The sequence below is a fragment of the Aspergillus saccharolyticus genome (genome assembly GCF_003184585.1).
Source record: "Aspergillus saccharolyticus JOP 1030-1 unplaced genomic scaffold BP01scaffold_11, whole genome shotgun sequence".
NCBI lineage: Eukaryota > Fungi > Ascomycota > Eurotiomycetes > Eurotiales > Aspergillaceae > Aspergillus > Aspergillus saccharolyticus.
In genome coordinates, this window is record NW_020290621.1 from 144747 (window position 1) to 167099 (window position 22353).

Below are 22353 nucleotides of genomic sequence, written 5' to 3' on the forward strand. Positions count from 1 at the left end.
TGGGGCGGTCTTGATTCTTTTGGTAAGTCTCTTCGGCTGCTCTGAAGTCACGATCTGTATTCAGTAGACAGGGTAGGGGCAAAAACAAGAAGCAGTGAGTTGAAGTTGCGTAGGGATGAGGGTCCCGGTCAATTAGAATCATCTGGTTGATATCAAATCGGGGGCCAGGAAACGCTCGGCCCCAAATCTGCAGTCAGCGCATCGGGCACTGCCACGGGGGCAGTGGGGCGCAGGAAGACCCTCCTGATTTTAAATCCGTGAGGATCGCCTTGTGGTCAATGAGCGAGGCAGACATGCTGTCAGAGGAGAAGAGGAAATGAAGATGAAGCTTCTCGGTATGGATTATTAAGTCCATACAATAAACTGACTCCTTACCGAATCGGGCAACCTGACGAGCAGGAACCCGTCTGACGTCATCCCCCGCTCCGGCCGCAAAAAAACACTCCATCATCCATTGAATTCACCACAAAAAGCCCCCTCGGGGACCGTTGCATAGTAGCTTTGCCTTTCTAGCTTTATTCTTTTCGGCTACCTCCTTTTCCTTCCTCCGAATCACTGGCCAAGAATGGACTCATGGCAGCGAAATACCCGGATGATGCACCATATCGGGGAGTTCTTTGACCTTGACCCAGACAAATCCGACATGGTAGCAGACTTTATTGCCCTCATTGAAGCCCTTCGGGAAGGCCTCACCCTTATCGACGATGGCTTCCACATACCGGACTCACATATCAACCTCTTGTTCCTTACCAAGCTCAAGGAGTGTCCTAGATGGAGTAGCTGGGCGACGACAATGCTGCGAGATAGCCGCGTGAATGCCTCCAACCCTGGGGATCGAATGTCATTCCAAGAGCTGGCAGATCTGGCCAGGAAGCAGGAGAGCCTGCGGCAATTACCAGGGAGAAGAAGACAAAGAGACGCAATCTCAGAGAGGGATTTTGCTTTCCCACAGAGGACTTCGATAGGCCCTGATACTCTTACCCAAGATGACATAAACGCCTTTATTGTCCGACGAATGACCCATGATGAAAAGATGCACAACCGCAACCGGAGTATACGAGGTCATAACAAAAGGCCGAGTCAAGAAGAGATCAATGACTACGTGATCCAGCAAATGCAGCGTGAAGAAGCGGACAAGTCACACGACCGCCAGCAAGCTCAAGCGCCGTCGAGGCAGCCCCGTACTCGGCCGACGCCGTGTTCTTTCTGCGGCGATAAACACCACCAGGTCGCAAATTGCTGGCGGCGATGGAGAGTTGCGGTTGAGGCGCCGCAGGGTCAATTCGTGCCGAAGCGTGTTGATTATAAGTTCCAATTACCGGGCCAACCACCTATGTATCGCTCCGGCTTCACGCTCTTTTAGAGCATATTGAGGTGGAATTCATGACTTTACGATGCCTGATTTTGAGGTCAAAATAACTTGACTGACGCTTGAGTTTTGAGCATAAGCATGGCGTTCTGGGTGTTCTCAAGAAGTGATCTGACACTTTGCATTTCATTCTTAACTATCTGGAGCATTATAGCGTTGATGGAGCTAATATACACTGTCATCCACCAGCAAATTTGGCGGCCAGTTTGGCCTGAAACAATCAAAGTAGACCAGTAGGTCGGTGGGATGCAAGGATTGGAATTGCGAGCTTCAGTGATTCGTATTCCTTTAGGGTTACATCCCCACTGTGGAATTGGCCTTGCTGTACGTGCATGCTTTGTAGTTTCGAATGAATGACAACGCAGGCATTTGCCCACGCGCAGACAGTACCAGCAAGTCCCTCTGCGAGGGAATACGGGCGATCTGGCATGCGGTACATGCAGGACGAGTCTTCGTCGGTATCATTGTATGGAGGCGTATCTCGTGCCTTCAGCAGTAACGCGAGTGCTCTCGCAAGGATATACTCGCCTTGCGGCCCGCTTGGCCCTGGAGCCAAGTCCAGACTTTCCGTGCGAGAGGCGTGCTTTTGCCTGGCCGTTGCCATGATATCTTCCTCAAAACTGTCATCGAGGAGCAATAACGACCATGCATTGCCGGCAATTCCATGACATATGCCACCGCCCTTAGACAGTATTCCTTCCTCCCAGACTCGCTCACTTGCCGCATAAATGGCCTTGTCCCACTCTGGCTGCCAAAAAGCGGTGACCAGGGGTCGATTTCTCCTAGCACAGGCCATGAGATTTAGGAATCCGGGGCTGCCATGACAGACTTGAACTAATGAGCTAGAGCGATGCGAAGAGCCATGCAGAGGGAGACTGGTAGGCAGGTGACCATAGTTAGCAATACATAATTTGCAGAGACCTGTGATCGTTCCAGCGATTAGTGGTAAATGATTGCGCTCTGCACCGTTGTTGAGCTCCTCTGCTTTGCAGGCAAGAATACTAGAGAGTATACCAGCTAACAAAAGAGTATGGTCAATAATTGGACACCAACAACGATTATTGGTAGCTGAGCTTATACGTGCCTATGCCATGAACTCTAGTATTGTGGTCAATTCCGGTGCACTTCTATGAATGATAGTGATACTCACGCTCCAAGACTGTAACGGTCTGTCTTCCAATGCCACATCAACTGCAAGGCATCCTGCTCTCCATGTTTAGTGGTAAAGTCTTTTCTACCGTCAATCCCACCCACAATGATAGCGTCGACTAGCCGTGGTATTTCCCTAAAAATCGGATTCAAGGATCGAGCAGTCTCGTCCTCATAATTACGCATGCGGAGGTTAAGAAGAGCCCACAACAACCCAGCTCGGCCAAATAGCATTTCGTCGGACCCCATCAGCGAGGCACCATGCCGTACCAGGCGGTCATTCTCTAGCGCGACGTGCACCACCCTTCTAATGCATTCTATATCCTCACTGGAAACAGTCGTTTTCGGATCCTTTGAGGCAGAGATGCGCAGTATTGGGCCCGCCAAGGCGCTGGAAGAGCCGAATGGAGATGTTCTGTCATGCAAGATTGGTACGTCCGGACCTTCTGTTGGAATTCGCTCAATGGCAAGCTGATAAAAATTTAGATCGCTGGACCCAAGAAACTTGGCTTGATGGTCTAGACGTAAAAAAGCTAGAATGACTCCTGAGTCAATATCAGCGACTTATGATCCAAAGTTGATAAGTTTGTTCGAAGGCGTCAATTTGTCTAGACATGCAACTAAGCTATACCTGGGATTCCAGCATAGAAACCAGTATTTTGGGATTCCTCCAAAGCTTCTAGCCGGGGACAGCTCTCGTGTAAGAGCAAAGTCGCTTTTCTGACAGCCGTCTGAAGCTGCTTCAAGGTATCTTTGAGAGAACTTTGGCTAATCTCGACAGGGCTCAATTGGTTGGCGTAAAACTGTGGGGCATTTGCAGTCGCCATCACGACGATTCACCAGGCAACATATGTATCTTAGGATATGTCACAACACGATCAGGAAATATGTGAAAGAGGAAGAAAGCCAAGAATGAAGAAGAAACACTCTGTGCATGGAGGAGGAGTAGTCCATGTGGAAGTAGCTCAAGTCTCGGCGTGGAAAACATACGGCCGCGTGACATCACTTCGTTGCCGCGCATTCTTCGACGCATAGGATCTCGACCCTGCAATGAGAACAGAAGTAAAGATTCAAGCAAACCTATCATACAGAGTCTCGACTGAGCAGTGTCTGGTTTTGCGCATAGCGGTGACATGCTTCGCAGAGCGGTTTGCTGATGTGTACAGACAACTGAGCATTTTAAGAACTGTTCCCTTAACGGCTACAGGAGGGAAACCCCTCATGTCCAGGCCCTCTTCATACCATAAATTCTAGTCAATGGATTCTTGCGCTGGTCGAGATGTCTTCGTCTTCGTCTTCGATTCAAATTCAATCAGTCTTGTCGGTCAATTCACGTTCTGGCGTCAGTCTGAACGCAGGCGCCATGCCACGCGGTCTCATGGTAAAGTCTTCCCTTGTCGAAGCCTCTAGACACTTGGGGAGAGCTTTTTGCTCAGCCACGTGCTGATCAAATCATGAGTGATGTTTCTTGCAGACTGCAAACAAAGTACACACTGGCAGCATAGAAAATGCTACCAGGACTGCTACCCGCAAAGTATCGGCTATGCGATAACGAGGTCTCGGATTTGCCTGTTTTTGAAATGGATCTATGTCTCTGGGAAGATCAATCTCTCAGAATGTCTCGTACAACCTGCGCGGTTGATAGATTTTCAAAGCGAGGGTCTGCAGGAGAATTTTGAACAGAATTCCATTCCCCGCAGGATGCACGGTATTATTTCTTACCAGTCTGCTGCTACTAAAGCGGCGAATTATATGTTCATCTTCAGATTGACCTGAGCTAGAACGAAGATGGATATAAGACGTCTCGCCAGATGAGCTTCATTCTACATTGGTTGACTTGATTTAGTTATTGTAGACGTAAGTAACTCCCGCCCAGCTGATGAAAAGGAGGGCTGCGGGGCGCGGCATGATTGGTCACCGCCTTCAACACTGGGAGCTCGGGGAAATTTTGGTCGGCAGAGAGGCATTATTGAGACCCCTCCGAGAAAGCTGCGATTAATCAGGGCCAACGTTTCCCATCACACGCTCAGTCTCTACACTTCCCTCGCTTTGCCCTCGGTTTCCCCTCCACCCTAATCCACCATCATGGCCTTCGCTGGCCAGACTCCCACGATTATCGTGCTCAAAGAGGGTCCGTCACCTCGCCCGCATCGAAATGCTGTTTCTGTGTGTATCATCGCGGGATGTTGCTAACTGACTCCGAACAGGCACGGATACCTCGCAGGGAAAGGGTCAAATCATTTCGAACATTAATGCCTGCGTTGCTGTTCAGTCTACGATCAAGAGCACCCTCGGCCCTTACGGAGGAGACTTGTTGCTGGTGGACGGCAATGGCAAGCAGACCATTACAAACGATGGAGCCACTGTCATGAAGGTGCGTCGGCCCAGCTTACCAGATGACTCTACATGGCTCTTTTCCTCTTCGACATCTTGTCAAACAAGGTTTCTTCTATGTCCACCGTGAAATGCTGATGACATTACCCTTCAACTAGCTCCTCGACATTGTGCACCCCGCCGCTCGCATTCTCACGGACATCGCTCGGTCTCAAGATGCTGAAGTCGGAGATGGAACGACATCGGTCGTTGTCCTGGCAGGTGAAATCTTGAAGGAAGTTCGGGAACTCGTCGAGCAGGGAGTCAGTTCACAAACCATTGTCAAGGGTCTGCGGAGAGCTAGCTCCATGGCTGTGAACAAGATCAAGGAAATCGCTATTGACATGATTGAGGCCGCCGGAAGTGAGGAGAAGAAAGTGGAAACCCTAAGACGTCTGGCTGCCACGGCGATGAACAGCAAGCTTATCAAGCGCAACTCAGACTTCTTTACCAAGAGTAAGCTGGCCTTTTCACTGAATAAGATCTTAACCGGAAACTAAAAGAGTTGTCTCAGTGGTGGTGGATGCCGTGCTGTCGCTCGACCAGGATGACCTCAACGAGAAGTTGATCGGCATCAAAAGAGTTACTGGTGGTGGCTTGCAGGATTCGCTCTTCGTCAATGGTGTTGCGTTCAAGAAGACATTCTCCTACGCCGGTTTCGAGCAACAGCCCAAGTACTTCAAAGATCCCAAGATTGTCTGTCTGAACGTTGAGTTGGAGTTGAAGAGCGAGAAGGACAATGCCGAAGTGCGGGTGGAACAGGTGTCAGAGTACCAGGCTATTGTCGATGCCGAATGGCAGATCATTTACAACAAGCTTGAGGCCATCTACAAGACCGGCGCCAAGGTTGTTCTCAGCAAATTGCCTATCGGTGACCTGGCTACGCAGTATGTTTTACTTTCTACTTCCGTGCCGTGGGTCTGCGTACTAATTATCGCTTCACTGTGCGCAGGTATTTCGCTGATCGTGATATCTTCTGTGCTGGTCGTGTTGCTGCTGATGATATGGACCGGGTCTGCCAGGCTACTGGTGCTGCGACGCAATCAACTTGCAGTGACATTCAAGAACGTCACTTGGGTACCTGTGGTGTCTTCGAAGAACGTCAAATCGGCGGTGAACGCTACAACCTTTTCTCCGAATGCCCTGCCGCCAAGACTTGCACTCTCGTGCTGCGTGGTGGAGCGGAGCAGTTCATTGCGGAAGTTGAGCGCAGTCTACACGATGCCATTATGATTGTCAAGCGTGCCCTCCGTCATACAACCATTGTTGCTGGTGGTGGTGCCACCGAGATGGAGCTGTCGAGCTTCATGCACGGCTTCGCAGACCGCAACGTGCCCCACAAGCAGCAGGCAGTGGTCAAGGCTTTTGCTAAGGCCTTGGAGGTTATTCCCCGCCAGCTATGTGACAATGCTGGCTTCGACGCGACGGATATCCTGAACCGCTTGCGGGTGGAGCACCGCAAGGGTAATGTCTGGGCGGGTGTGGACTTTGACAATGAAGGGGTTCGGGACAACATGGTCGCCTTCGTGTGGGAGCCCAGTCTGGTCAAGGTGAATGCCATCCAGGCGGCTGTCGAGGCGGCTTGCTTGATTCTGAGCGTGGACGAAACTATTAGTAAGAGACCCCGTTTCCCCGATTGGATATGGATTGAAACTGACGCAAGAACCTCTCTTTTTTTCTTAAACAGAGAACGAAGAGTCGGCCCAACCTCAGGCACCGGCGCGTGGATTGCCGCCGGGTGCTGCCCAGCGCGCTCTGGGTGGTCGCGGACGTGGCATGCCTCGCCGTGGACGGTAAATCACAGGCGAACGAATGAGTGGATAAACCGAATCGTGAGAGCTGGGTGGATTGGACCAGTCCGTGATGGAATGGGTTGAATATAAAAACAATCAATAGTCTGGATAAGCGCTTGAGCGCTGATCATTGGTTGAGGATAATATCATATTTTCTTTTGTCTTATTGTTGAAGTGTAGTTTGTAGAGTAGGTCATTATACACATTGGGAAGATCGAGATCGACAATCTGACTGATGACACGTAATAATGTCCTATTAGAAGCCCACGGCGTACTCTCAGAAAAGTGTTTTAGTATTGACTAGTATATAGCTGGAACCGATCCATTCAATCATGGCTGACAGCCACAGCGATGGGCAGCAATGCGAACGGGCCGGATCCGACCGGTGATAGGAGGGGCGCATTTGGAATGCTGACGCTGGCAGGATGGATGATTGATTATTTGCATCGGCGCAATTTAGCTGGGATCGGGGAGACCGATAAGTTATGCAGGAAGAGAAAACTTACCTCATGGTTCGTCTGCGCAACCCGCATCTGCTTGTGCCATTACTATACCCATCATTGAGTGGTACTATTACCTATTGTTTAGTCCAACTTGAACCTGAAGTCATTGAAGAAGTAAATCCAGCCGAGGAAGCACCAATCGACGCGTCGGGCTCCACTGCCGCCTTTTCTCCAGTGACTGACTGATTCACAGACTGACTGACTGCGCCTTTTCTCGCTCCGCTCACCATCTGACTGACTGACCTTCTTTTCTTCCTCCATCGCTTTCTCTTTCCTCCCCCTCTTCCCCCCCTCTCCCTACTTCCTCTTAGCTTTGTCCTCTGTCTTTCTTTACCCCCTTGATCGTCGCGTCTTGGCTTCTCTGCCTGCTTGCTTTCGTGACCCTTCCTCCTCTTTGTCTCCTTCTCTCTCGACTACAAAAGATGTCCTACTATCCTCCATATTCGGGCCCGCCCGGGTATCCCCCGCAGCAGCCACCGCAGCAGTATCCCTACCCCCCTCAGAGCTACGGCACCCCCCCACCACAGTACCAGCAGTGAGTCTTGGTCGCTCTTGCATCCTTGGATTCGGCGCTCCCTCTTGGGTATATAGTCCAAGGCGTGCCTTGTGCCTTGCGCTGATCAATCTCGCAGACAAATGAATCCTCACCACCACCATCATCACCAAGCGTCCTATGGCGGCGGCGGAGGTGGATATCCTGGTCAGGCCTACCGCCAACAACAACAACAACCACCTCCTAGCAATTCCTATCCCTACGGTCAGCCATCGCCCCAACAGTATCAGGGATCGCAACCCCCTCAGGGTGGTTATAATGTATGTCATGAGCGCCCACGTCTGCGTTGCTCGTGCGACGGAGGTTTAACGTTAGCGTCTAGGGTGGTTATGGCGCACCCCAATATGGTGGCCAGCAAGGTAAGCCGTTAACTACACCAAGGCGCAAATTGGACACAGCTGACATCTCTCAGCCTATTCGAACCCCTACAATCAAGGTAGTCAGGGCAACGGACCTCCTCCTCCCCCAAGTGAGCCGGTGTCTTTCGGTCATGGTGCGCCGCAAGGCTACAGCTTCCAGTACTCTCGCTGTACCGGTAAGAGGAAGGCCTTGTTGATCGGAATCAACTATTTCAATCAGAAGGGTCAGCTGCGGGGTTGTATCAACGATGTCAAGAATATGTCAACATACCTCAACCAGAACTTTGGCTATGCTCGCGAGGACATGGTTCTGTTGACGGATGATCAGCAAAATCCTATGAGCCAACCCACCAAGGCCAACATTCTCCGGGCTATGCATTGGTTGGTGAAGGATGCGCAGCCTAATGACTCGTTGTTCTTCCACTACTCTGGTAAGCGCTGATATTAAGACTCCATTGCTTTTGTGGGTTAGTCTAACAGCAGCAGGGCACGGCGGTCAGACGCCTGATCTAGACGGTGACGAGGATGACGGATACGATGAGGTGATCTACCCAGTCGACTTCCGCCAAGCAGGACATATTGTCGATGATGAGATGCATCGGATCATGGTCAAACCACTTCAACCAGGAGTTCGGCTGACAGCCATCTTCGATTCGTGTCACTCCGGATCTGCCCTGGACCTACCTTATATCTATTCGACCCAGGGTATTCTCAAAGAGCCCAACTTGGCCAAGGAGGCAGGCCAGGGTTTGTTGGGCGTCGTGTCGGCATACGCGCGGGGTGATATGAGCAGTATGATGTCAACGGCCGTTGGCTTTTTGAAGAAGGCAACCAAGGGAGACGAGGCATACGAGCGTACCAAGCAGACCAAGACGAGCCCGGCAGATGTGATCATGTGGTCTGGCAGCAAAGATGACCAGACCAGCCAGGACGCACAGATTGCCGGACAGGCTACGGGTGCCATGTCCTGGGCATTTATCAATGCGCTCCGCAAAAACCCGCAGCAGAGCTACGTGCAACTATTGAACAGCATCCGCGACGAACTAGCTACCAAGTACTCACAGAAGCCGCAGTTGAGCAGCAGTCATCCCCTGGGTAAGCAGTGTCCTGTTGTCCCGATATAATGTAGGAAGCGGTTCTGACGGATAATAGATGTGAATTTGCGGTATGTTATGTAAATAGGAGTTTGTTGAATCTGTGGGCCGAGCGATGGGATGAGAAATATTTGTGCCTTTCATACTTAATTCTATCATGGGCTGTCATGCAATTCTTTGTGCCATGCTATACTCGCTGCCCCCCCTGGCTTCGGCGGCCACTGTTTGTTTTTTTAATGGTCAGAATGATCACTTGTTCTAAGGCATACCCGTCCTGCAATGGTCCAGAATACGCCAAATAATGATACTTGTATAAAATTCATGATTGATTCATTATATTTCCATGGTATCTCGTTACTTTTGTCTGTGTGCAAGAGTGCCCCAGAAAGGACCGCCGCTACCATCTTTTAGGCGCATCGACCACTGTTCTCGAGAATGAGGCACTAACCGTCTCTCTCTGCTTCTTCTTCTGAGCCGCGATAATACCAGTCCGATCGGTGACGGGTGTAGCATTGATGATGTTATCAAAAGCATCCTCATCATCATCACTGCCGCCTTCGGCTGACCCCGACTCAGCATCTGAATCCTCCTTTAAATGGGAATTCGTCTCTTCCTCGGATCTCGCGACCCTCTCGACCTTCGTCTTCTCCTCAACCTCCGGATTCTGGAAGGCCTTGGAGTTCAAGATCTTCGCTCTGATTGCAGCCATATGCTCCTCCTCCTCTGAATCGTCCGAGATGGCGAACGGGTCCTTATCAACCTCCTCCTCCTCCTCTTCACCCTCTTTGTCCTCATCATCATCCTCGTCGGAATCACTCTCAGCTCTACGGTTCGTGTTTCCGACGGTCCACATGTCGTCCGCACCCGTAGCCCTGCTCTCTTCGTATTCCCTCTCAATCTTGGCAAGCCAGTCCTCTTCGGCGCGCTTCATCTCCTCCTCGTCGGCACAGGCGGCGTAGCGCTTGAAGAGCTTCGCGTTGATCTCTAGGAAGGCTTCGCCGTAGCGGAAGTGCTTAAGAACTTCACGAGCCCAGTCCTCGTGGCCGCAGATGCAGAAACAGGCCGCCAGGGCTTCGACGCAATTTAGACGCCACGGTTTGCCGTAATTGACGGTGTTGGCGGCGATAAGGTAGGGGACTATTGATCACAGCGATCGAAGAGCAGAGTTAGTGTTGGCCGGGAATAAGGGTGAATATGAGAGAGAGGAAGAGAGAAGGGGGACGTACGCAGACGTTCACACTTGCCACCGATTCTCGACCAGGGGACCTCCTTTACACGCACCCAAGAGCATTCTACCACCGCGGCGCCGAATTGTTCCAATAGGTCCTTATCGGCGGGGGAGACGACCTTCTTGGCATTGGGACTATGGTGTGGAGAGAGGCCCGTATGTTAGTGAAGAAGAAAAATCATATTGGTCTGGGGGTGGGAGGATGGTAGGCAGAAAGAAATTGGATAACATACGAGATTACGACACCGGGAAAGCGCTGGCCGATTGCCAACTCGCGCATGAGACCGAAATTCATCAAACGTTTGCCGGAGCAGCGCTTCGGATCGCAGTGACCCATGTCCCAGCAGGCGGCCTTGAAAGGAGGTCGCGAATAATTGCCGTTCTCGGTGTCGTCGTCGCCATCACCACCGGGGCCGCCGCCGCGGGGAGGGGGACGAGAGCGCGGGGCGGAGGAGAATTTCTTGCCGCCGCGGGAGAAGTTGTCCTTCTTGTGGCGGACCATGGCTATGTCTTGGGTTGTGAGAAAGAGCTCAAGAAGAGCCTAAGTAGTATGGTGAATGTATTGTATTGATATACAGCTTTTGGCAAGAATGTTGCGTTGCGCGTATAGTGTAAGAGATGATGGGGTGTAAGTGGGGGTTGTAGAAGTTAAGAAAATGCAGGCAATAAGAGAATGTCGGGCTGAGTTGGTGGTTGTGGCATATCGTTCAAGTCCCGACCGCCGGGACGGAAGTTCCCCTCATTCTTCCCTGTCCGCTTCCCCCATTCCATCATCATCATCACCTTTCTTCCTCCCACGGCTTTTTGCTACCTTAATCTTCTCCGACTCCGGACTCAACCCCCGCGCGCGGTATCTACTTAACCTACACTCCCCTCTACTGCTTATAATATCTTTCTTTTCTCCCCCTCTGGTCTCCTTCAATTCATCCACCGTGGAGGCCGCTTCAGCACGTATGGCAGCTAGGGACCGCTTTGGTGCCTACGCTGACCCGGGCTTAACACCGCTGCAAAGGGCTATCCGTATGTGTCTTCTGTTCCCTCCTCAGATTTCCACCACCACCATTACAGCTTTCTTTTCATGAAACCCCCATGGAAGATGACGAATTGCTCATTTTTCATGCTTTGTCGCTGCAGGAAATGCCTGTGATCTCTCCCACTATGAACCGAACCTCGCCCTGAACCTCGAAGTGGCCGATCTCATCAACTCTAAAAAAGGCAATGCGTGAGTCTCCGGCCTGGCGTCGCGCATCCTCTCCTGCAGGGAGCGCCACCGGATCTAACTTCCCGTCTGTCTTAGACCTCGAGAAGCGGCCATCGAGATCGTTCACCTGATCAACTCGCGGAATCAAAACGTGGCGCTACTGGCATTGGCAGTAGGTGCCCTCAAAACTGCCATCGGATCGCCTGGCGCTGATCATAAGACTGACGAGACATTTCGACTAGTTGCTCGACATATGCGTGAAGAACTGCGGATATCCCTTTCACCTCCAGATCAGCACCAAGGAATTCCTTAATGAGCTGGTCCGTCGCTTTCCTGAGCGCCCGGCCTTACGGCCATCCCGCGTGCAGCACCGTATCCTCGAATCCATTGAGGAATGGCGACAAACTATTTGTCAGACGTCGAGGTATAAGGAGGATCTTGGCCATATTCGGGACATGCACCGCTTGCTACTTTACAAGGGCTACGTTTTCCCGGAGATTCGCCATGAGGATGCTGCGGTCTTAAATCCTAGTGATGTAAATTTCTCCTCTTTCTTCGACGCTCCGCTCCGCTGACCCGTCATAGAACCTTCGCTCGGCCGAGGAAATGGAAGAGGAGGAGCGCGAAGCTCAATCCGCCAAGTTGCAGGAGCTGATTCGCAGAGGTACCCCTGCCGACTTGCAAGAAGCCAATCGGTTGATGAAGGTAATGGCTGGTTATGATAATCGGCACAAGACGGATTACCGGGCCAAGGCGGCGGAGGAGGTCGCCAAAGTGCAGCAAAAGGCAAAAATTCTGGAAGAAATGCTGCAGAGTCACCAGCCCGGTGATCGGGTCGCCGAGGGAGATGTGTTCGAGGTAAATCATCTCTCTCTCTCTCTCTCTCTCTCTCTCTCTCTTGAGCCCGGCACAGGTCCGCTGATCAAAAACACATAGGAACTGGCGAGTGCGCTTCAAAGCGCCCACCCTAAGATCCAGAAGATGTGTGAGGAAGAGTCGGATGATCCAGAGGCCGTGCAGAAATTGTTGGAGATCAATGACAGCATACACCGTACTATCGAGCGATATAAGTTGGTCAAGAAAGGTGACTGGGAGGCGGCCTCTCAGATTCCCAAGGGCACTCTGGGCACGACAACGGGTGTATCGAAGAACGCTAACAACGAGCTTTCCCTTATCGACTTCGATCCCGAACCCGCACCCAATTCTAATGGTAACGGAGCCGCAGCGTCTGCGGGAGGTAGCTCACTGGAGAATGACTTGTTGGGATTGTCAATAGATGAGCCTGCTCCGGCTCGGGGTGGAATCTCGTTGGGGCCTGGTAGGTCGCTTACTCCTCGTTTGACGTGGATGCGTACTAATACGTGGTTTCACAGCCCCTGCGGCGTCCGCGACGCCACCGATCACTCAGGTGTCTGCTGGCTTCAGGCCTAATTATGACATCTTTGCCTCAAGGAACACATCCCAGCCATCCTCGCAGTCATCGACGCCGGCGCCGGGTGTGCGGCCTCAAAGCATCGTCTCTTCGCCTGCTGCAGCAACTCCTCCCCCTGCTCTTGATCCGTTCGCTTCTTTGGTTTCTGCCGGCTCGCGTCAGCCCAGCCCACTGTCCTCCGGTAAGCACTCGGGCTCTCAACCGGGTGCAGGGTCATTATTGGATCTAATGGGGAGCGAACCCGCGCCACTAGCAATCAGCCAGACCAAGCCGACGGAGGAGGACGAATGGAATTTCGCATCGTCCCTGCCGGAAAGCAACACGCTGCCCAGCATGAACCGTGTGCAGGTGCTGAACTCGATGCTCCGGATTGAATTCATGGCGCGCCGGCATCCCCAACAGACACAGCAGATTCATGTGGTAGCCCTGTTTTCCAACAGTACTAACCAGCCTTTGAACGAACTACACTTTCAAGTGGCTGTGGAAAAGGTAATTATCCGCCGCCGCTTGAATTACAACGACGAAGTGCTGAATGGATCTGACAGGCATACACATTGCAATTGCGGCCGCAATCCGGACGAGACATCGCACCCTCCCAGGCGAACGGAGTGCAACAGGAGATGTTGGTGGATAAGGTTCCGATGGGCAAGGGAAACGCGATTAAGATGCGATTCCGTGTCTCGTACCGGGTGGGCAACCAGCGCAAAGAAGAACAGGGCATGGTTCCATCATTAGGAATTGCCTAAGGAGATGATAGGCCGGATTGCCGCTGACATGAGGATCAGGGGAGGGGATACAAGGAAGGGAAACCCTCTGAATATATGATTTGAACCCGTTCCAGGCATGGTGGAGTGCTTGATATTTGAATCTCTGGTGACTTTTTGCGGTTTTGCTATTGTTTGTGAGAGAATTTCCGACTAGCCTGCATAATTTTCCGTATCCATGTATACCTGAGCCAGTTTCGAAGCAGTGAGCGCAATATGGTCACTTTCTCTTGGGGAGCAGGAACTTCCCCTCCTTTCCTGCCAATGTTCTCTTGTTATCTGACATGGACAGCCCCCGCCCCCCTCTCCGGACCGGTTTTGGGAGTGACCCTGAACAGCCACTGAAGGTTATTCAGGGATGAGGCTAGAATAGGGACCCCTGAGACAGCCATTGTTCCCCAGAATGGATTGGGTCGTTGCCGAGAGCCCGTACCAGGGCGCTCGACTGAGTGGCTGCTGAGCCCACGAAGGGGAAGGGGGGGAAGGGGGGGAAGGGGGGAGGATGAGCTGGAACCAGGATTGGTCGTTGAAGTTAAGAGGATAACTTAGGGATCCCAAGGTGTGTAGGTATAAGCCGAGGTGAAGCGAAGGGAGAGAGGGGAGGAAAAGCGAGTATCGAATTGAAGGGACCCGTATGAAAGGAGAGTTCGGGTTGACGGACTGCTGGGTGGGTTGACAGCCGGTGGAGTGGGAAAGGTGGCGGTGGCACAGACCAGGACATCTTGTTTCGCATCCCAAGGTAATCCCCGGGCTCCCTCGGGGATTCTGACACGAGACGAAGTACCAGTTGTACTTGTACATGTGCCATCGAGTCGATAGCTGCGATCTGCCAGATCCTCGTTTTCTCCGATCTCAGAGAGGGGGCAACAAATACCGATCAGGGGGAGGGAGGGGGTCACAGGATCCCTCTACGTGTCACAAGGAAATGGGGGGGGGGGAGATGCGAAGTACGAAGGTATACATACCTACCTTAGTTATATCCATAGGTACTCTATACTAAGAGTATCCTTCGGGTTGACTTCCTCAGACCGTCTCAAGCGATGAAAGCGGCTATCAGGGCAATTCCCTGATCGAGTAATAACAGGGCGGTACTGGGCGATCAGTACATACATACTGTATTGTACCTACAGTAGTGCCATACCGGCTCATTACCACTATACCACTAAAGCATGCAAGATCCCCGCAAGCTGACAGTGGGGCAACACCGCTTTGATCTAGGTTACTAAGCTTATTCCCCGCCTAACTCCGAATGCTCTTGCCGTTCTGGGCAGGATTGGCGATCAAGGTGGACTGGCGATTGACAGTACCTTACAGAGTATGTATGAAACACGCAGCAAGTGGCAGCTTATCTTGTTCTTCTTGTTGCTTGTTCTGCCTCGTCTACAGAGTACTGTAGATGATTAATTTCCATAGACACAGGAAGAGAATTGACTTTGACAGCCTCAGGGATTTACGAGCACGTCTGTCGACTCAGCACTGTCCTTTGTCTGAATTCCCCTCCCGTCCTCCCATCCTACCTCCTCCTCCTCATCCTCCTACTCCTCCTCACTCCACTCTCTCATGCTCTACTATCTTCTACGATCAACCTCTCGCAACCGTGGCTGTAGAAGAATGATTCCAGCCTTCAGCTAGTGATTGTACTGCCCAGTTGGCTTGCCTTTCGATCATCGACTGGGAATGACTTCCAGTCTTCCCATGGATAGCGCCAGATGCTCAGACCCAGCTCCGCAAAGAACTCTAGCAGTGGGATGTTCCATGGTTCTAAAAGACTCTGAAGAGAACTCGCCCACCCTCCCCGGGACTGTCCCAGCCTTGGCTGAATTTGTCTGGATTCGGGCGTCCGTCTCGCCTGTCAGCTTCAGCTTGCATCTCCGGTAGCAAAATACTGTAGGTTCTCGGCCTGAACCACTCCGTTGTCCCATTTTACAGCGTAGGATGCCCCTCCTTGGCATCCATCTATTTAATTTCTCTGCTGGCTGCTATCTCTATTATCTTCTCTCTATTTTTTATTTCTGGTGCTGCTCTAGGCGAGGTCCATCATCCCGTCTATCGTTTCTTCTTTCTACTCTCTATCACAGCTTTTGTTTCTACAGCCTTTCTCTATTCGCAGTCTTCCCGACCATCTCAGCTTCACAGCACTCACGCAACCTTCTCTTTTCAAAACTTGGACACTCGAGGACTTCGTCACGATGGGGTCCCCTGGCATCGATCTCGATGTCGCTCCAAATCCTCGCACTAAAGAGGAAAACCAGGAACGGTGAGTGCCATCGACCGCTAGAGTTGTATGATGCTGATGGGTTTCAGGGCGTTCATTGCAGCTTCAAGACGCAAAGATCGAAGCCTCGACGCCCGAGTAGAGTCAGCCAACCGGGCCTCCAGTCTGCACAAGCAACGCACCGGCAAAGCCCTCCTCATCAGTCGAGATATCGTGGAGCGAGAGGCGATGTATGAAGAGGTGGACGACCGCTACCAGGAGAAGATCAACCGAATGCTGCATGCTCAGTCCATACAACTACATGCCGAATTTAACCGGAATTTGATGGCCGCCTGGCATGGTGCTCGTCCTGGCGGTGGTCTGCATCAGCGGCGAGCTGCCAGTGCGCATCTGAACCCACGGGCTTCGATCAACGGCATTCGCAAAATGAGCCTTGATTTGTCTGGGCTACGGTCCTCGATCGCGGAGGACTGCAGGGTGCAGCCTGGCCCAATGACCAGTCCGCTGTCGGCGAATCCTAGCAGCTACGTGCTTTCTCCCACCTTGGACGGGACTGTCCAGTCGCCGTCGTATCCCAACGTTGTTTCTGCATCGGCGGGCCAAGTACCATCCTACCTTGCCCAGGCGGGCGGACCCACCTGGTCGCCCGCCCCCCAGCAGCAACCCCTCGGCCCGCAGCAGCCGTTTCGGTCCCCCTGGACTGCAGGCTACATCTCTCCTCAACCGCCGCAACCTGCAATTTCTCTGGACGAGATGGCCGCTATGCCGGTGCGGCAATTTAGAGACCGTATGGCGTCAGCACCAGTCATCCCAGTTCACGCGATCGCCGCCTCTCCCCTGATGGGTACCCCTGCCGTGGGAGGAACCACCACGGCTGCTACAGTGACCCCTTCAACCCCGGCAATGAGCCGCCCCGTGAACGTGATCCAACACAACCGGGTCCGATCAGAGCCAGGCCAAACGGTATTGACAAATGGCCTGCCCGCCACTACTACATTGTCACAGATGAGCTCTCCACGCGGTAGTGGGCAGGACATGGGTTCTTCAGCCGAGCCCATTATCCCAACCCCAGACCTATGTCCTACGCCAAGCACGCCGCACTCCCCTCATTCCACAGGGCAAAACCCTAGTGGGGTGTGGGGACTGGATTTGGGTAAGGATGAGGGGGGTATGGAGGTGACCTACCAAGCCGACCATTTGGACCCTGAGTATGATGAATTCAGCCGCTTCGCGTTCGGCTTGGGCAGTGGAAGCCAGCTACCGGAGACAGACATGGGCTTTGACGAATTCTTCACATTGGAAGAATATCCCGTCAGTGCCTGACATGTGTCTCTTGTATCTCCCCTTTTTTGTTTCTCTCTACATACTAAATGTTTTTTCAGTCTTTGTCTGTATCATCTGAACTGGTTGAGGAGGAATTGGGCGGAAAGCGTAGGGTGAGGAGGGGGGGAAAGGAGGTACAGCAATACCCGAAGATGTCGTTGACTTACTACTACGTCAACTAACTATTATCACTATTACTACAATACCAAAATAATGAGAAATGATGCCTGACTATATTTCGCTTTTTGGGTGGGCTATTGGTTCACATCTCCATATTCTACAGTACGACAGAAACCAATAATGGTGGAGAGAACAAGCAAAGAGAGAATTCTTGGTGGAGAGGGCAGGCACCCGCAGCGTTACATCCAGCCTTGGCCGCAAACGGCGATCTGCGGCAGATCAGCACTGGGAGATACACCGGCCAGAGTGAATTCCTCCTTATGCGACATCGAAGGTATGTCATGGTGGGCATATTGCGGGATTAAAAGATTTTCATCCTCAATCCAGAGGGAGAGGTGGGGATATAGTAAATCCAACAATGATAGTACTACTGTGGGGGGGGGGGGGGGGTGTGCGTGTGTGTGTTTGTGAGATTGCATGCATACTGTTCCGGCCGTGCATAGATACTATACAAGTTACATGCAAGGAGAGAAATGCCCCCCAGCTAAGCTTTCCTTCCTTACCTGCAGTTATGCGAGATCTAACGGTGCGTCAGTGATAGAGTGCTTATTTGCTGCTGTCACGGCTGGGGGACTTGCATGGCGTATGCCGTTGTAGAATCTAGTGTCCCCCGTTGGCGGTGTCGCACTGTGGGGAAGCCCGTCAAAAAACTAGCTCCGCTGCGTACGGGCATGAGGGAGAACTTGTGTGGGGAGACAGCGCCAATCAATCATGCCATCAATCAAGTCTGTACGAGTACTCAACTTTATCAGAGTGAAATCCAGACCCCGAGCCCACAAGCCTGCAGCTTCTGAGAGCTAACTCCGTACTCACAGACCCTTTCCTACAGTGGAGCCTCAAGGATGGATCGGCAATCAATTTCAAGGTTCTGGTCTGTGCTGCACCGGTGGAGATGCGGTACAGTAATTCTAGTTCAAATCTAGTAATGCACGAATGCGAATGGGAGCAGGAGTTGCGAGGAATTCTGATAAGGTCGAAAGTATGGATCACTGCAGCGAGAAGTTTGGAAAACAAAGTCTGGGACAGGGATTTGGAATTTTGTCTGATTGTACTTGTACTAAGTCCGAACATTGGTTCATGTGTATTCGGATAAGAATTAATTAGTGATCGATTAGCAACAGTAGTTACCCAGTGGGTTCTACGGTTGGATCAGCACTGGATATATGTTCGGATGTACTCTGTGAAGTCCTAAGGCTGGGGAAGTATCTTCCGCTTCAGTCTAGACCACCTGCACACAGTCGCCTCATCTCCTGAGAGACGGAAATCCCCGAGCAACGCCATTAGTACGCACTGCTCGATTGCAACTAAGTTGATACACCGATCCTGATCATACCACCCACCTCGTATACTTGACTGAACTAGACCCTCCTCTCCATGAGTCCCTCAGCTCTCCCCGAGCATTCCCTCGAGTTCTCCTCCACCCCCCCACCCCCCGGCCTCTCCCTCAATGGACCTATCGCCACGAACCGGCAATTTACTGACTGTATAAACAAGACTGTATAAACAAAAGGAATACTAAGAAACCCCCAGTGTTTCACTTAGCACACAACCCCCTTCCAAGAGTTCCCCAAAGAAAAAGTACATCCCACAGAGAGGAGGCCAAAACCCTCAGTCCAAAACCTATCTAAGGATCTGGTCCCACGGATAGCCCAGAAACTCTATAACCATTTCCCAAAGTTCCAAAGATCGAGAAAATGAAAAAAAAAAAAAAAAAAAAAAAAAAAAAAAAAAAAAAAAAAAAAAAAAAAAAAAAAAAAAAAAAAAAAAAAAGAACAAAACCGCCTCCGTGGGCTCCCTCGCTTGCTTGCTTGCTTGCTAAAAACAGACTTCCTTGGCGATTGGCTGCCAGACAGACAGGACCAGCGTGGACTGAATTGTTTTGTCCAACCACGCCAAATGTCCCTTACTCGGTAATTATCTCTCCACCCGAGGATGAAGGCTTTAGGGGATGAGTGGTGGTGGTGGTGGTGGTGGTGGTGGAGAATTTTCGGGGAATGGAATTCTTTGGGAGGAGGTCGGGTTCGCTTGCCTCCCCCTCATCATCATCTTCTCTTGTCTGTTTCTTACTACTACTACTTCACACACACTCTCTCTCTGTGTCTCTCTGTCTCCCTTTGTCTTTCTCTGGTTTTTCCCTCCCTCCCCGGTTCCAGGCGGTGGTATTCGTCGGGGAGGGGGTTTACGGGGTTTCCGAAGCAGAGTCTGGATCCATCAGCTAGCCAGCTGGATGTTTGTGTTTACATGTATAGCGTGGTGGTGGTTCGGGAATCACATGGGACAACCTCGGAGGCATGGAATTTCACCGTAGTCTTATCGGCCACTTGCATTACTTGCGCTGTTCACTTACAGTAATCTCTGGACTATGAGAATCCGAATATGTAACTGGCCGTTCATGCATTAATCGGTACTAGGAGACGGTTGAGCTAAGTGGTCCTGTAGGAGCTGAGTGACTCGAATGCGCATGAGGAGTCCAGGCCCCGTGTGCATTGCACCTGTATCTTGCATCTTAAAATCCCTAGGTTACCCCCCGCCTATACAATCCTCCCACTGAACAACTCCCGGCCGATCTCCCCGCTCCGTCGCACGCTTACACTAGAACTGCTGCTTCGGCGACGTCGGCTCCGACTCTCCGCGGGGTCTGCGGGACTCAGTCCGCTCGCCCGCGCCTGCAGATTCAGGATGTCTGTCAGACTCACCACCCCCACTAGTCGGCCCGAGAGTCGCGCCCCAGGCAAAGCCGACGCAGGAATTGATGGCGCCATGGTTGCCGTGCCAAGGAAACTCTGGGGCGGGCTCGGCAAGTGCGCGGAGCTGAAATTTGGGGCCTGCAGGCTCGGATTCCCGCCGATAGCGGGGGTCTGCGGCGGAGATTGCGTAGTTGACGGAAGAGGAATGTGCACGGAGGAATGAGACGGGGTAGGGGGTCCGGACGAGGCGGGCGAGAGGGGATCCGTTACCCAGAGGCTGTAATCTCATCAGTCGGGCTGGGACACTGTGTGGTGTAGACGCTCGTCGGAACTTACCGGTGAGACTTGGTTGCGACCACCTTAGCCACGGTATGTGCTAGGGTCGAAGTCGGATTAACGTGAAACACGGGGAATGAATCCTTGCCCTCCTCCAGACCGCGAGTAGATAGGATCACGGAGATGAAATGCGTGCAGGTGTTGCGCAGTAACGGGAGTGAGGACGAACGGGTCAGAAGCTACGCATGTCAGCGACATTTGTTCTCTCTCCAGTCAAGGACACACGAATATATACCTTGACATCCGTTGTCGAGATGTTCCCCACGACATTGAAATGGTTGTCCACTACGGCAATCGAGGAAACCCCTTCATCATTCATGATCTGCAGGGCTTCGCAGAGCGGCCGGTCACCACTGCAAATGAACATCAGTGCGCATTCACCACATCTGGCCAGGGCACATACTTGATTGAGATGACCTCTCGCGAACCAATTCCCAGCTCGTGCAAGGACTGGGGGTAGAGCTGGTCAATCACTGGGAAGCTGCGTCCGTTCTCCCAGAGAAACTTGACCAGCCGGTACTGACTGAAAATACCCACTACTTCCTTGTCCTTTTGTTCATCAACAACCACAACGCGATGCACGCCTCCGCCAAAAGTCTGCACGGCCGTCATCACGCTGGCTGATGCAGGCAGCGTGGTCAGCGGCTCTTTCCTGCCCAAATCCTTGACATCCTTAAGCGGTATCTTTATTCCCTGTTTCGCCTTGCGCGCCAATTCCTCATACGACGCTATTAGCGCTTCATCGGGCTGCGTCAGCCCTGCCGCCAACAGGAGGTATGCGTTGAGGTCGGAATAGTCGAAAGTGCCGACGGCAGACTTCTGATCAGGGGTTTCTCGAATCAAGAGTACGGGAGCTGCGGTATTGATCAGGATCTACTCTTGTCAGTCTTTGGTCTTCAATTTTCGAGAAATTAGCCACCAGAGGAGTACATCTTGGCTAGCTTACATTCGTCGCTTCTTCGATTCCGGTATCCAGCTCCACGAATTTCAAGTCGGTTGGAGTGACGAGCTCCCCAATCCGAATCTCGCGCCAGTCGCGACCGGCAAATGCCGAATTGACGTTACATGGCGCGGGAGGGTTATCAATGAGACTCTGGATGGCGGACTGGGTGAGAGACGGTTGTCGCCGAGCCCTCGGCGATCCAGGAGTTCCACGAAGACTTTCGCTCATGCTTTGGCGGTGCTGGTGACCGGATGCGTGAGATGAAAGTCGAAGGGATCGGTTGCCCAGGGAGGTGATCCGCGAATCTGTACTAGAGCGGGGCGATGTGATATTCGAACTACTAGAATCATTCTCCGCACTCGCGTCAACAGGGTGGTCTGTCATGGTGGAAAGTGGACTAAGAGGGGGTAAACTGAATGGAGCTGAAGGCAGATGATGCCCAACTTGCGGATTAAGGCGGGTAGGGTAAGATAGCCCTGCTGGAGGCACCGAAAGATGTAACTCAAAGAGACTTGAATCTGGAAAACAACTTCTACGGGCGAAAGTTAGGCCAAGACGCGTGCACCCTTGACAACCGGAGAAGATGGAGTTCAATCATATTCGATCGAGTCACAATCACAACCGAAGGCGGGGGAACAACTGGCGTCACGTAGCGCGGGGAGGGGAGGTGGATGGGAGCCAATCAGCGTCCCTCGGCTGGTCATACCGGCGTCATCGAATGTTTTTGAGGCCTGAGGCATCATTTGATTCCACTTGTACAGCACCTCATCATCATATCAATTGTCATAAATGCGGTGATATGCATACTGTGATGCATCCTAGCCCTCAAACCAGGCGTAGTGTGAAGAACA

At 52.1% G+C, this 22353-nt stretch overlaps 10 protein-coding genes across 10 annotated transcripts; 6 read left to right on the top strand and 4 right to left on the bottom strand.

Annotated features, from left to right (window-relative positions):
* Nucleotides 1-310: 310 nt before the first annotated feature.
* Nucleotides 311-1549, top strand: BP01DRAFT_355771 (uncharacterized protein). The gene has a single exon (XM_025574778.1). The coding sequence runs from the start codon at nucleotides 566-568 to the stop codon at nucleotides 1361-1363; it is 798 nt and encodes a 265-aa protein (XP_025432111.1). The 5' UTR covers nucleotides 311-565; the 3' UTR covers nucleotides 1364-1549.
* On the bottom strand, nucleotides 1477-3662 carry BP01DRAFT_23521 (lanthionine synthetase C family protein). The gene is made up of 4 exons (XM_025571231.1): nucleotides 3150-3662; nucleotides 2520-3063; nucleotides 2454-2467; nucleotides 1477-2386 (listed from the first exon to the last, which is right to left on the bottom strand). Exons 1-4 carry the CDS (start codon nucleotides 3343-3345, stop codon nucleotides 1590-1592), a joined length of 1551 nt encoding a protein of 516 aa, XP_025432112.1. The 5' UTR covers nucleotides 3346-3662; the 3' UTR covers nucleotides 1477-1589.
* An 827-nt stretch (nucleotides 3663-4489) lies between these two features.
* BP01DRAFT_355772 (chaperonin-containing T-complex subunit CCT7) lies at nucleotides 4490-6871 on the top strand. Its single transcript, XM_025574779.1, has 6 exons — nucleotides 4490-4649; nucleotides 4726-4892; nucleotides 5011-5347; nucleotides 5406-5778; nucleotides 5844-6505; nucleotides 6579-6871. Exons 1-6 carry the CDS (start codon nucleotides 4604-4606, stop codon nucleotides 6686-6688), a joined length of 1695 nt encoding a protein of 564 aa, XP_025432113.1. The 5' UTR covers nucleotides 4490-4603; the 3' UTR covers nucleotides 6689-6871.
* A 952-nt stretch (nucleotides 6872-7823) lies between these two features.
* BP01DRAFT_294111 (caspase family protein) lies at nucleotides 7824-9223 on the top strand (the record flags this gene model as incomplete). Its single annotated transcript, XM_025571755.1, has 3 exons — nucleotides 7824-8099; nucleotides 8185-8530; nucleotides 8583-9223. The coding sequence occupies 3 exons, from the start codon at nucleotides 7824-7826 to the stop codon at nucleotides 9221-9223; spliced, it is 1263 nt and encodes a 420-aa protein (XP_025432114.1).
* Nucleotides 9224-9520: 297 nt separating this feature from the next.
* On the bottom strand, nucleotides 9521-11417 carry BP01DRAFT_338487 (ribosome biogenesis TSR3 family protein). The gene is made up of 3 exons (XM_025573326.1): nucleotides 10655-11417; nucleotides 10420-10556; nucleotides 9521-10330 (listed from the first exon to the last, which is right to left on the bottom strand). The coding sequence occupies exons 1-3, from the start codon at nucleotides 10921-10923 to the stop codon at nucleotides 9591-9593; spliced, it is 1146 nt and encodes a 381-aa protein (XP_025432115.1). The 5' UTR covers nucleotides 10924-11417; the 3' UTR covers nucleotides 9521-9590.
* A 160-nt stretch (nucleotides 11418-11577) lies between these two features.
* BP01DRAFT_355777 (VHS domain protein) lies at nucleotides 11578-14275 on the top strand. The gene is made up of 5 exons (XM_025574780.1): nucleotides 11578-12158; nucleotides 12208-12480; nucleotides 12559-12940; nucleotides 12996-13543; nucleotides 13600-14275. Exons 1-5 carry the CDS (start codon nucleotides 12078-12080, stop codon nucleotides 13798-13800), a joined length of 1485 nt encoding a protein of 494 aa, XP_025432116.1. The 5' UTR covers nucleotides 11578-12077; the 3' UTR covers nucleotides 13801-14275.
* BP01DRAFT_23509 (uncharacterized protein) lies at nucleotides 13978-14720 on the bottom strand. Its single transcript, XM_025571229.1, has one exon. The coding sequence runs from the start codon at nucleotides 14617-14619 to the stop codon at nucleotides 14167-14169; it is 453 nt and encodes a 150-aa protein (XP_025432117.1). The 5' UTR covers nucleotides 14620-14720; the 3' UTR covers nucleotides 13978-14166.
* Nucleotides 14721-15889: 1169 nt separating this feature from the next.
* Nucleotides 15890-17495, top strand: BP01DRAFT_23825 (uncharacterized protein). The gene is made up of 2 exons (XM_025571249.1): nucleotides 15890-16075; nucleotides 16123-17495. Exons 1-2 carry the CDS (start codon nucleotides 16008-16010, stop codon nucleotides 17354-17356), a joined length of 1302 nt encoding a protein of 433 aa, XP_025432118.1. The 5' UTR covers nucleotides 15890-16007; the 3' UTR covers nucleotides 17357-17495.
* A 1795-nt stretch (nucleotides 17496-19290) lies between these two features.
* Nucleotides 19291-20008, top strand: BP01DRAFT_23863 (uncharacterized protein). The gene has a single exon (XM_025571254.1). The coding sequence runs from the start codon at nucleotides 19469-19471 to the stop codon at nucleotides 19886-19888; it is 420 nt and encodes a 139-aa protein (XP_025432119.1). The 5' UTR covers nucleotides 19291-19468; the 3' UTR covers nucleotides 19889-20008.
* Nucleotides 19978-21985, bottom strand: BP01DRAFT_23840 (CBS domain protein). Its single transcript, XM_025571252.1, has 5 exons — nucleotides 21506-21985; nucleotides 20963-21432; nucleotides 20795-20912; nucleotides 20560-20738; nucleotides 19978-20500 (listed from the first exon to the last, which is right to left on the bottom strand). Exons 1-5 carry the CDS (start codon nucleotides 21884-21886, stop codon nucleotides 20068-20070), a joined length of 1581 nt encoding a protein of 526 aa, XP_025432120.1. The 5' UTR covers nucleotides 21887-21985; the 3' UTR covers nucleotides 19978-20067.
* Nucleotides 21986-22353: the final 368 nt, after the last annotated feature.

What these genes read in the sequence shown, in the direction of transcription:
- BP01DRAFT_338487 (XM_025573326.1), bottom strand. Translation starts at nt 10,923, where the DNA reads ATGGTCCGCCACAAGAAGGACAACTTCTCCCGCGGCGGCAAGAAATTC. An exon ending in TTTCCCGGTGTCGTAATCTC is followed by an intron (nt 10,557 to 10,654) that starts GTATGTTATCCA and finishes TCCACACCATAG; the next exon opens with TCCCAATGCCAAGAAGGTCG. An exon ending in TGGCAAGTGTGAACGTCTGC is followed by an intron (nt 10,331 to 10,419) that starts GTACGTCCCCCT and finishes TGTGATCAATAG; the next exon opens with TCCCCTACCTTATCGCCGCC.
- BP01DRAFT_23509 (XM_025571229.1), bottom strand. Translation starts at nt 14,619, where the DNA reads ATGTACAAGTACAACTGGTACTTCGTCTCGTGTCAGAATCCCCGAGGG.
- BP01DRAFT_23863 (XM_025571254.1), top strand. Translation starts at nt 19,469, where the DNA reads ATGAAGGCTTTAGGGGATGAGTGGTGGTGGTGGTGGTGGTGGTGGTGG.
- BP01DRAFT_355771 (XM_025574778.1), top strand. Translation starts at nt 566, where the DNA reads ATGGACTCATGGCAGCGAAATACCCGGATGATGCACCATATCGGGGAG.
- BP01DRAFT_23825 (XM_025571249.1), top strand. Translation starts at nt 16,008, where the DNA reads ATGGGGTCCCCTGGCATCGATCTCGATGTCGCTCCAAATCCTCGCACT. An exon ending in AAAGAGGAAAACCAGGAACG is followed by an intron (nt 16,076 to 16,122) that starts GTGAGTGCCATC and finishes GATGGGTTTCAG; the next exon opens with GGCGTTCATTGCAGCTTCAA.
- BP01DRAFT_355777 (XM_025574780.1), top strand. Translation starts at nt 12,078, where the DNA reads ATGCACCGCTTGCTACTTTACAAGGGCTACGTTTTCCCGGAGATTCGC. An exon ending in CCGAGGGAGATGTGTTCGAG is followed by an intron (nt 12,481 to 12,558) that starts GTAAATCATCTC and finishes AAAAACACATAG; the next exon opens with GAACTGGCGAGTGCGCTTCA. An exon ending in TGGAATCTCGTTGGGGCCTG is followed by an intron (nt 12,941 to 12,995) that starts GTAGGTCGCTTA and finishes GTGGTTTCACAG; the next exon opens with CCCCTGCGGCGTCCGCGACG.
- BP01DRAFT_355772 (XM_025574779.1), top strand. Translation starts at nt 4,604, where the DNA reads ATGGCCTTCGCTGGCCAGACTCCCACGATTATCGTGCTCAAAGAGG. An exon ending in ATGGAGCCACTGTCATGAAG is followed by an intron (nt 4,893 to 5,010) that starts GTGCGTCGGCCC and finishes CCCTTCAACTAG; the next exon opens with CTCCTCGACATTGTGCACCC. An exon ending in GAGCGTGGACGAAACTATTA is followed by an intron (nt 6,506 to 6,578) that starts GTAAGAGACCCC and finishes TTTCTTAAACAG; the next exon opens with AGAACGAAGAGTCGGCCCAA.
- BP01DRAFT_23521 (XM_025571231.1), bottom strand. Translation starts at nt 3,345, where the DNA reads ATGGCGACTGCAAATGCCCCACAGTTTTACGCCAACCAATTGAGCCCT. An exon ending in TTTCTATGCTGGAATCCCAG is followed by an intron (nt 3,064 to 3,149) that starts GTATAGCTTAGT and finishes ATATTGACTCAG; the next exon opens with GAGTCATTCTAGCTTTTTTA.
- BP01DRAFT_23840 (XM_025571252.1), bottom strand. Translation starts at nt 21,886, where the DNA reads ATGACAGACCACCCTGTTGACGCGAGTGCGGAGAATGATTCTAGTAGT. An exon ending in GAATCGAAGAAGCGACGAAT is followed by an intron (nt 21,433 to 21,505) that starts GTAAGCTAGCCA and finishes TGACAAGAGTAG; the next exon opens with ATCCTGATCAATACCGCAGC. An exon ending in GTCGCAACCAAGTCTCACCG is followed by an intron (nt 20,501 to 20,559) that starts GTAAGTTCCGAC and finishes ATGAGATTACAG; the next exon opens with CCTCTGGGTAACGGATCCCC.